Source organism: Dipodomys merriami, unplaced genomic scaffold, assembly GCF_024711535.1.
Source record: "Dipodomys merriami isolate MVZ:Mamm:240054 unplaced genomic scaffold, mDipMer1.0.p SCAF_8, whole genome shotgun sequence".
Taxonomy (NCBI): Eukaryota; Metazoa; Chordata; class Mammalia; order Rodentia; family Heteromyidae; genus Dipodomys; species Dipodomys merriami.
Genome location: NW_027206401.1, coordinates 1549899 through 1561432, shown reverse-complemented (window position 1 = coordinate 1561432; position 11534 = coordinate 1549899). Strand labels below are relative to the sequence as shown.

At 55.3% G+C, this 11534-nt stretch overlaps 1 protein-coding gene across 1 annotated transcript; it reads right to left on the bottom strand.

The window, feature by feature from the left end:
- Nucleotides 1–41: 41 nt before the first annotated feature.
- Nucleotides 42–4524, bottom strand: Ttll2 (tubulin tyrosine ligase like 2). Its single transcript, XM_070010799.1, is given in 10 exon segments — nt 42–444; nt 3244–3430; nt 3433–3738; nt 3741–3792; nt 3794–3942; nt 3945–4013; nt 4016–4252; nt 4255–4328; nt 4330–4391; nt 4519–4524. Coding segments are annotated over 10 exon segments (1545 nt in total).
- Nucleotides 4525–11534: the final 7010 nt, after the last annotated feature.

Below are 11534 nucleotides of genomic sequence, written 5' to 3'. Positions count from 1 at the left end.
CTGGAAGTCCCCAGCGGGCATGTGACAGAGGCTGGCTTGATCTAGGTGCTGCTGGGAGGGGGCGGAGCCTCTGGGGGCATGTGGGCACTGGGAGGGGGTGGAGCCTCTGGGGGCATGTGGGTCCTGGGAGGGGGTGGAGCCTCGGGGCATGTGGGTACTGGGAGGGGGCGGAGCCTCTGGGGGCATGTGGGTTCTGGGGGGGGCGGAGCCTCTGGGGGCATGTGGGCACTGGGAGGGGGCGGAGCCTCTGGGGGCATGTGGGTCCTGGGAGGGGGCGGAGCCTCTGGGGGCATGTGGGTCCTGGGAGGGGGTGGAGCCTCTGGGGGCATGTGGGCACTGGGAGGGGGCGGAGCCTGTGGGGGCATGTGGGCACTGGGAGGGGGTGGAGCCTGTGGGGGCATGTGGGCACTGGGAGGGGGCGGAGCCTCTGGGGGCATGTGGGTCCTGGGAGGGGGCGGAGCCTCTGGGGGCATGTGGGCACTGGGGGCCTTAGGTGAGGGGACCAGTCTCCTCAGGGATTATCCAGCTCAGTCTCTTTCTCTTCTCCTTTGTTCTGGAGTGAGCAGGGTTTCACCACATGCTGTGGTGGGTTGTGCTGCCACACAGCTGGGCCTGCACCAGACAACTGATCAAGGACCTCTGAAATGGAGCCAGAATTAACCCTGGGGCCTCCTTAACCCCTTCTTAGCTGTTCCACAATCCACATATGATTGTGGAAAGTGTGACCTGAGAGTTAACATGACTAAGTAAGACTGATCGAGAAATGGGCATCGCAGCCAAGCCAAATCAGGAGCAGTTGGAAAATTAATGCCAGTGGCATAGACACAGCTTGTGAATTTGTTTTTCACTGCTGAAAGACAAAACAGAGCCATCTATGCTTCTGACCTGGCTTGACCGCAACAGGGCGATGGAGAAGCCTCTGCCTGCCTGATCCTCGGTCTGGGTTGAGACTCCAGTGTCTGATGTCTTGATGGCTATGAATGCCGTTTCCTGAGAACTACTTGCGTCTCCCAAGTGTGCAGTGCAGGTGGTCAAAACCAGATAGAAAGTCCGCAAGGCCCAGAGACGGCTCTCCTGCCATGTGTGCCTGTATTATGTCATAAAAACTTACATTAGGGATGATTGCTGGATTTAGCTATTTGGACATTCAGTACTTTTCCCCCTCTTACTGCTGTAACAAATGAACCAAGCTTAGTTGCTTAATGACAAGGAGGTTAATCAGATTAAAACATCTATGCATTGAGGGGCACTGTGGCTCATACCTGTAACCCAAGCTCCTCAGGAGGCCGAGTTCTTATCTTGCAGATGGTAGGTCTGATGGAGGAGCATACTGTACTGTGTACACTGTAAACTCCTTGATAAGATCCTGCGGGATGCAAACCAGCACTTTTTGCCATGGGATTCCACGAGGAGAGACCAGAGCCATTTCCCCGACACATGTCAGTTAGAGGCCATAAGGAAGCATGCAGTCTCAGAACACACCCACAGAAAACGGGAGTGTATTTTGCTACAAGCAAGGCAGTACCACAGAAAAATCAAGGGACGGAGAATGTAGTCAGCACCTATTGTATGCCCAGCATAGTGGAGATCAAAGCCAGGACTCCCAAGCCTTGGAGAGCCCAAATTTGGTGTCTTTGGCATACTGAGTGTTTGGACCCACAGGGAATTCACTTCTTCAGGATGAGGTCTTCTGAGCTTGGCTGCCCACCCCTCACAAGCAAGCAGAGGCTCTGCTAGCTTTACCATGTACTCCCTCTTGTAAGACAGGTACCAAGGCACCCTTCGCTGGGGTCCTGGTTACCTGTCCCTTGTGACTGCATAGACATGAACAGTCTGTGCATTTAAGACACCTCTCTGTGAATCTTTAGGGACTAGTTTCAACAAGTTATGTCTTCTTGTGTCAGGTCCCTGGGTAAATGGAATTTCCTCTAGGATCATGGCTCTTGGTGGGCTTGGACTGTGTCACATGGCTTGGAGATGAATCCGGCCATTATGTTACCTAGGGCTACTGTTGGCCTGGGTCCTGTGGTGGACCGGATTGTCCCCGCACACTTGGGCCCTGGGACTGGTACTGGAGTTCACTTCAGGAGCTGTGGACAGGCGCATCCGCGGCCCATAGATCAGAGGCCTGCTGTCAGGATGCCCCAGGAGAGAAGGACTGGAGCCATCTTACAGAGCGATGTCTGGACTCATGAGTCAGAGGTCAGCGTCAGCCCGCAAGGACCCGGCCCGACGGACCTTCCTCCAGCCGCTGTAGACAGGCTGCTCTCAGTCTGCAAGAGAGGGAGGGGCTGCGCTGGAACGCAGGGCCACAGGGGGGTCTACTGCGAGGTGATGTTTGCCAACCCTGCCCGCCCGGAAACCTGGGCTCACGCGTCTCCTGGGGGGACAGTGACGAGGCCAGACAGGTTGTGTGTTTTGGAGGACCAATACTCATAGTTGTTAGTAGGTCTGATGTAGGGTCTATGCACAACGGGGCTTTTGGGGGTTTTCAGTGACCCATACTATTCTGAATGATTGAAGTTGCCAAAATAATTTAGACAGAGAGTGATTAACTAAGACACAAAGTGAATTCCTGGCCTCTGCTTGTACTGCTCGTACCTAACCTTCCTGCACAGTGTTTAGACCTCTTCCACGCTGACACGAATCCATAGTGAGGTGACGGGAGGGTCCATCCACAGGCAAGGGGGGCAGCCGCTGTTCTTCCAAGAGATCTGAGCAAACAGACTTGTGATGGATGCATCCAGTCTGACCTCACGGGCACATACCGTGCTTGTCAGAGCGCCATGCCGACGCCCAGGAGCCCCGTCACCTCCCTTAGCCGCTGGCTGAGCACCAGCTCTGGGGTAGGAAGTCTCAGTGTTCAAAACCCCACCTCATCTTGTGTTGTTTTTACTTTGGGCCACTTGGCAATGTTGTTATCCGTTCTTTTTTGGAACTCTTGGATTATTCGTTTGACACGTAATCCATTCCTGGAAGCCCCAAAAGTTGCTTCATTGAAAGGTAAAATGAGGGCAACGTTGCCTGTGTGGGTGTCTGGGGCCCGGCTGGGGGCTGGGGAGGTGCGTGAGGCCTCCCCGGTCCCGCAGCCCCGCGGCTGGGGGAGAGAGGACGGCAGAGGACGGCGGAGTCTCCCGAGGTGTGTGCCTGCTCCTGAGACCTGGCTTGACCTCAGAGGAGTCTCTTGTGGGCGGGCTGTTGATCACTGCCCTCAGTTAGGAAGTGCGTGTGTGTTTGGGGTACAATCCCGAGGCTTTCTTTGTGACAGTGACTCTCTTCTTGTGCATTCCATCTGTGAATCCTAAGATGATGTGTGTGCGCATGAGCAGAGCACCCGGCCGGGCCTGCGCTGACTGCCGTGGTAAAGGAGACGCTGGAGTTTTATTTGTGGCTTTGCCCCGTTCCCTCTCCTCACGCTTTAGACTGTTACATAGATCAGTTGGATAATAGCATGGACGAGTCTTCTCTTCACTGACACATCTGTGGAACAATCTCATGACAAGGCAGGGCTGTAGATGACTTCTAAGAGCCATGGTTTCAAGGTGTCACTGACCAAGATATTGAATCCAAAGAGCTCAAAGCAATTGATGGTGGTTGGGACAGAGGAGCCATGGTGAGGTGGTGAGGATCGCCGAGAAGTTGATCTTCCACAAAACAGATTGTCCACATCCCAGTGACCGAGATAAGAGAAAAACCTGGAGGGCGTCCACTTGTGTCCGTGGCCCGCCACTTGGTTGATTTCTCCCAGGAGGGGCCCCGTGGATGGATGCTGCTGTTGGTCAGATGAGAGTTAATAGTCCTGCACCTTACTGAGATGAAGCTTTTCCATAGCCAACAGCGCCAGGCCTCCCTGGCGCAAGTAAGTGGTGGAAGGCTTAAAGCTGGTGATGTAGATGCAGATGGGAAGGTCATGCTGGCACCTGCTTATGAGCGGAGGTTGCGGATGCATTTCTGAACTATGTATGTATCGTTAAAGATGGGGTCTCTAGTGTCACTGAACAGGACTATGCCCGGCCACGGGACAGTTCTGCCAGCTTGCAAATCCAATAGCTCTGCTTGGTGCCCAGCGTCAGCTTCTCCTTACAGAACTTGGCCACAAACTTGGGTGGCCAGGGGCATGGTGAAGGGGAGGGGGCGAAGGCATTCAGGGGGTGTCGTACAGCGCTTCATGGCTTCAAGTGCCTGGCCAGGTGGGTCCCCGGGTGGTGGCTCAGCCGCTGCCAGGGCCTGATGCCAACGTGTTCCCTCATGGGAAGGAGGACCTCCAGGACAGGTTCCCGTCCTCCGTCCAGCTCCGTCCACCCCACTCCAGCAGGACGCTCCGCACCCCTCGGAGCGGTGTCATCCCTGCGGAACAGCAGCTGCTTCAAGGAGGCCCGGGGCTGCTCCCCCTGCCGCCTGGGAACGCTTCTGGCCAAACCACGGCAGAGCTTTCCTGTGACTCGCCTCCCAGAGCCCCCACGCCTCCCGGGCCAGCTCTCCCGCTGGAGGCCCCTCAGCCACCTCCCTCCTGCTCACCCACATGCCGGCGTGCACTAGGTTAAGTGTCCGGCTGTGTCTTGGAAGACAAACTGCAGACCCTGCCGAGCCTGAAAGGGAGCATAACTAGCCACTGGAAAGAATGTAAACACGTGCATAGCTAATGAATTCTGATGTTAAAGGAAGCGTGGACGCTCTCCCACCGAGGGCCTGTGGCCAGCTGAGCAGGCCGCTGCGCCTCGGAGCGGTGCCCGGCCTTCAAGCCAGTGGCGGTTTGCCGGGAAGAGGTGAGAAGTGGCACCCGAGTTTTTGAAAATCCACTTTGAACAGACCGACAATGATGATTCACATTTACCTTTCATGTTCTGAAAGGAAAACGGAAGTCTGGGTTTGAACTGTACTTCTGGACTTCAGAGAGGGAAAGGGAGGAAGTCTGGAGGAAACCGTGGCTGACAGCAGGCAAGGTGTTTCGCCCTGACCAGGAGCAGAGGAGAGGCGTCCCGAGCTTCTCAGGACAAGTCCTAAGACATCGTGTCCTCAAACATCCAGGTGAAGACAATCTCGACGCACTGTCTTCCTTGCATAATTTATCATGTGATGACACAAATAATTAACTGATGTTTGAGTTTCTGATTTATGCAAAAGGAGAAAGTCATGACATATGCTGTCCTGAAATGAAGCAGCTGTAGAGAGAGAGGGAGAGACCGAGGGAGGAGAGAGAGAGGGAGAGATGACTAGAGGGAGGAAGGAAGGAGGGGGAGGGGTGAGTGGAGGAAAGGAGGGTGTGGAGTGGAAGACAGAAGGGAGGGAGGGAGGGAGGGAGGGAGGGTGGGCTGCCTCTTCCCCAGCTTTGAAGCTAGAAGGAGTCTTCAGGATGGAGGCCACTTACTTCAAAGTTATCTTTGCAAATCCAAGGCCAGCTTTCACACGAGGTTAACCAAATCACTTATGCTCAGCAGGCTAGGGTGTTCTATAAGATCTGCTAACAGAAGATGAAGTGTGACTTGTTCAATCCATACAGCACAGGGCTGCTTCTGAACCGAGATTGTGTCTGTCTGGTCCGTGTGCATGTGTGCTGTGGCACACTGCATGTGCGGTGTGTCTGGTCCGAGTGCATGTGTGTGTGGTGCATACTACATGTGTGGTGTGTCTGGTCCAAGTACATGTGTGTGTTGTGCACACTACATGTGTGGTGTGTCTGGTCTGTGTGTGTGCTGTGCACACTGCATGTGCAGTGTGTCTGGTTCAGTGTGTGAGTGTGTGCTGTGGCACACTGCATGTGCGGTGTGTCTGGTCCGAGTGCATGTGTGTGTGGTGCATACTACATGTGTGGTGTGTCTGGTCCAAGTACATGTGTGTGTTGTGCACACTACATGTGTGGTGTGTCTGGTCTGTGTGTGTGCTGTGCACACTGCATGTGCAGTGTGTCTGGTTCAGTGTGTGAGTGTGTGCTGCACACACTACATGTGTGGTGTGTCTGGTCCGTGTGAGTGTGTGTGTGCTGTGCACACTGCATGTGCAATATGTCTGGTTCACATGTGTGTGCTGTGCACACTGCATGTGTGGTGTGTCTGGTTCACATGTGTGAGTGTGCTGCACACACTACATGTGTGGTGTGTCTGGTCTGTGTGTGTGTGTGCTGTGCACACTGCATGTGTGGTGTGTCTGGTCCCCCTGGCCACCGTAGGAGAGGTGGCCACAGGGGGTTTGAGCGTTTGCACAAGCTGTTGACACGCCATGCCACTGAACTTGGACCTCATTTCAATGGAGATTCACTGTCCTACTAAAATGTGTCCAAGAGATGAATGTCCAGTAGAATTTTCACCCTGGGTGGAAGTTCCCATACAGGGAAGTGGGGAGCTCTAGCTGGGAGCTGGTGGCTCGCTCACGCCTGTCATCCTAGCTACTCAGGAGGCTGAGATCTGAGGATCACGGTTCAAAACCAGCCCAGGCAGGAAAGTCCATGAGACTCTTATTTGCAACTAACCACCAGAAAGCCAGAAGTGGCGCTGTGGCTAAGTGGTAGAGCCCTAGCCTTGAGCTGAAGAGCTCAGGGACAGTGCCCAGGTCCAGAGGTCAAGCCCCACGAAGGACCAAAAATAGATAAGTAAAATAAAAGGAAGGGTCGCTCCCATCCCCAAGAGGGAAGCCCTGCTGAGGGGCTGCTCCTCCTGGCAGGGTAGGGAGTTCACTATCCGTGCGTCTGCTTGCCTAGCGCTGCCTGGCACTGCGTGGCGGGGCTGTGAGTTCACTATCCGTGCGTCTGCTTGCCTAGCGCTGCCTGGCACTGCGTGGCGGGGCTGTGAGTTCACTATCCATGCGTCTGCTTGCCTAGCGCTGCCTGGCACTGCGTGGCGGGGCTGTGAGTTCACTATCCGTGCGTCTGCTTGCCTAGCGCTGCCTGGCACTGCGTGGCGGGGCTGTGAGTTCACTATCCGTGCGTCTGCTTGCCTAGCGCTGCCTGGCACTGTGTGGCGGGGCTGTGAGTTCACTATCCGTGCGTCTGCTTGCCTAGCACTGCCTGGCACTGCGTGGCGGGGCTGTGAGTTCACTATCCGTGCGTATGCTTGCCTAGCACTGCCTGGCACTGCGTGGCGGGGCTGTGAGTTCACTATCCGTGCGTATGCTTGCCTAGCGCTGCCTGGCACTGTGTGACAGACACAGACCCCAAGCAACAGCAGACACACAGGCAAATGAATGCCAGGAATCGTTTGTCTTTTAATGCCATGAGACGAATGATAGACGCTGATATCTCATAAAACCATTGCAACGTGCAGCTCTTGGTGGCAGAAGGTGGGGATCTCGGCAAGCCCCTGACAGTATTAATTTATATTAATATAAAGCTAATGGTAATTTATCCACAGGAGAATAAATGGGCTCAAATCACTCAGATTGTAAAGTAAAGGAATGTATTGTGGATTATTATGTAAAGGAATGGACATTATTACGTGGATGGATAGCACACAAATACATTATTACAAAGATGCTATGAAAGCGTGTACTCAAACACTATTTTCCACTTGACTCCAGACAGAAACGGAGATGCTGTTGCTTAGCAACCACAGCTCCCATCTGAACAGCTCAGTCCAGGGGCCCAGGGCCACCAGCTTTAGTCTGTGTAGGAGCAATTTCAATCTCTCAGAATTCGGAAAGCTTTATTCGCAGCTGCAATCCTTTCCCTCACTAGGAAATCTTAGGGACTTACTAATAAACTCATAAACTACCAAGGTTCGATGCAAAAGAAGCCGTAGATTCATGCTTTAATAATAAGTTAACAATGAACACCCACCAATATACATGAAGTATGTACTTCATACATAATATATACATTATATAATTCTTATGTATAATGTATATGCACCGTGTATGTTGTATAATATGCATGATGTATATACACCATGTATATACATTAATGTACATTATTATAGGTTATTAATGTACATTAATATACATTAATGTAAAGTCATGGGCTCTAACCTGCATCCCCTACCACTCAAGCCCCCAGACACTGGAGGTGGGAGGTGGGAGGGGTTGGGGACTGCAGGAGGAGAGCTGGACTCTTTGAGCATCGTGCACTGGCCACTGCTCTCTTGGCAGTGAGGCCCGATCTCTTACCCCAAATGGTGAGGTCAGACGATGAGCAGCCCTCCCACAAACCAACACCGGGGAGGAGGCAAACCACATGGCCACTGTGACGGTTTCCTGGAAGCAAGCCAAGCCTTGCCTGTCTCCTCCTGACCTGGGGAAAGGACCACACTGGGCTCCAGAACGCTACACACGGGAATCCTGGGGGCCAGTGGCTATCATTCATTACTGCCTGACAGAGAGGCAGCCAGGGGGTCCTACTGTGTGCATAGGGGTCCTACTGTGTGCACGGGGCTGGGTCTATGACCAACGTCACTTCAGGGGTACAGGGAAGATCAGAGCTCTTATCCCAAGGGAAACACAAACTGCCACTGTTAAAGACCGAATCGGCTTACTTTTAACTCAACTGCATGTGAAAATGGCACAAACAGGCTGAATCCATGCCAAATCCTTGAACATAACATAGAGCCCACCATCGGGCACTGGCCTCCACCTGAGCTGATTTAATCAGGGCACAAACAGGACCTGATGAGTACTGGCCTGCTCAGGCCTCTATGTTTTAGATCATTGTTGTGATAATGACCTTCTGGTCTACTCAGCCCTGGCTCCAGGCGCTTCTGGCCTAGGGAGAGGCCAACCTATTCCCATACTTCAGTGGGGTCCCATGGGAATGGAGTCAGCTATAAACGGGGTGCTCAGTCCCTCTGGGGAATCTCAAAGGCCTGTGCATTTCCCTGGAGGCCTGATGGCTGGGCCAGGCTGGGGTGGGGCTTCAGGGTCGGAGCCCGGTGACCCGCAGTGACCTGCGTCCCCCTGTGTGGCAGCTTGTCTGCAGACTTTACCTGGACAGTCCTATTTTCTTGGCGCGCCTTGAAGGCCCCGGGCCAAGATCTTTTCAGGACACCTCCAGACCTCAGATGGGGTGAGGATCTTTCCAGAACACACTGGCTGGCCCGAACCGCCGCAGGGACACCAGTGCTGGCCCCACCCTGCCCAGGCGGCTCAGCCCTACACACGGGCAGCACGGGTGTGGTCCGGGTCCGCTGTTCGCTCCGCTCTGCAGTCCCAGCCACCAGGAGTGTGTGCACGGCAGCAGCTCCGATCTCCCCCCAGCCCTTGGCCCGACTCCGCTTCTCAGCCTGGCTCCCGCCCCATGCCAGGGCCCCTGGCCAGCCCAGGGTGCGGTGTCGAGGCACCATGCTTCGCCTCCTGGCCCCCGCTGCCTCTCAGGCCTCTCGACGCCAGCGCCTCTTGGGCCTCCCTCCCCTGGGACGTCTCTCGGTCACTCAGCCATCCCTCCCAGAACACGGCCATGACCCCCCGCACAGCCCTGCTGTCACACCGGCTTTATCCCAGCCCCTAGACACGCCTGGGTGGCGTAGCTGTGGGTGGGAAGCAGCGGGCGTCCGTCGGCGGTGAGCACCCAGGCCGGCGTGCGTGAGCGGGGCCGCGCGCATCTTGGACTGGAGGCCTCCAGCGGCTCACGGTGTGGGAGGGGGCGGCCTCTCTGCGGAGTCCCCTGGGGCTGGTTCTGCAGGGGTGACGCGGGGGGGTGCGTACTCGCCGTCCTGGGGGTGCTGCCCCTGCACGCAGAGCTGGCCAAAGGGCTGAGCTGGCTTCCCCAGCAGACGCGGTGGAAGGGGTCGCAGGAGGCGCCGGCGGGCCGCGCTCTGGAGGGCACTGTGGGGGAGGGGGTCACAGTTATATGAGTCAGGTGAAGAATACATTTCTTTTTGGATGAGGTCATCCCTTCCCTTGCTTGCTATGACTTTTTTTTTTCCATCCAGGGGCCTGAACTCTGGGCCTGGGCACTGTCCCTCAGCTCTTCAGCTCAAGGCTAGCGCTCTACCACTTGAGCCACAGCGCCACTTCCGGCTTTTTCTCCTTATGTGGTGCTGAGGAATTGCACCCAGGGCCTCATGCATGCAAGGCAAGCACTCTACCACGGAGCCACCTTCCCAGCCCCGCTATGACATTTTATAAGTATACAGTGAAGCATCAGTTGGCATTTAGTTTACAGACAAAGTGGGAAGATGACTAGAAGCAAGCAGGGTTTGGATAACCTAGCTTAGCTATTTGTAAATCCTGCAGTTATTTGACAGGTTTTAGTCTAACCCTTGGTTTACGAGGGTTACAGAGCCACCAGCACTGTCCTGGGCTGAGAGGCGGGGCCTGAGGGCTGCAGGCCACTGCCCGGGCTGTCTGACCATGCTGGCCTGGACAGAGGCCACGCTCCTTCCCCGGCGAGTCAGAAGCAGGCGTCTCCCAGGCCACCTTGCCTGGTCTCCTTGCTCCACAGCCTCCTGTGGACTTCCTACTGGCTCTGCGAGTCAGAAGCAGGCGTCTCCCAGGCCACCTTGCCTGGTCTCCTTGCCCCACAGCCTCCTGTGGGCTTCCTACTGGCTCTGCGAGTCAGAAGCAGGCGTCTCCCAGGCCACCTTGCCTGGTCTCCTTGCCCCACAGCCTCCTGTGGGCTTCCTACTGGCTCTGCGAGTCAGAAGCAGGCGTCTCCCAGGCCACCTTGCCTGGTCTCCTTGCTCCACAGCCTCCTGTGGGCTTCCTACTGGCTCTGCTCCCCACGTGACTCCCGGGCCTCAGCTGTGTGTGGACTCGGGGTCAGCTGGTGCTCCCAGCGCTGGGCACGGAGCCTGGGCTCTGCGGCCACTGAGCCTGTCTGCGGAGCTGGCTCAGCATCAGGAAGGAGGCAGGCCGGGGGCTGCCGCGGGCGGCCATGTGGACCTGACGAACGTCACCACGGTGGTGTCCCCCGCCAGACCAGGGCACACTCATCTTGCCAGCTTGCAGACAGAACCGAGACGAGGGTCCACACATGATGACACTTAAATCTGGAATCCGGGGAAGTCTGAGGAATCTAAGCCCATGAACAACGTATTCCACCCCCATCCCTCTCCTGAGCGCCCAGGCTCACCTGTGGGCAGCTGATGGGAGAACCAAGCTCACCCAGCCGGGGGGGGGGCACCCAGCAGGGTTCGAGCCGCCTCACCCTCTCCTCAACCATCTTCCCAAGCAGGTGACTGAGCCTTCTGTCTGCTGGTTAACGGGCACCAGCCACCCTTGCCTTCCGCAGCACCCGCTGGAGGAGAGCTGGCCCCTGGCATTGTCCTTCCAGCCAGGCGGCTCTGCCCCGCGACTGAGATGCTGACAGGTCTGACCAAGCTGCCCACCGTACCAGAACACGTCTACGCGGACTCTTCTATCCTCCTTCTTTTTTGTCAATTTTTTTTTATTGCGATTAAGTGGTGACATAATTTCCCAAATTTCACAGTATTGTGGAATAGTGATGCTCAGTTAAAGTCACAAACACATTCTAATTTTCCTGGAGCAAATTGTCTATGACAGTCTATAACATTAATGAGTTCTATGAGCTTTGAGATACGGTTATTTCTTCCACATTGGGTGATATGTACATTTCTGTTGTTTGGCATAGCATCAGCTGCTCCCTCTTTCCC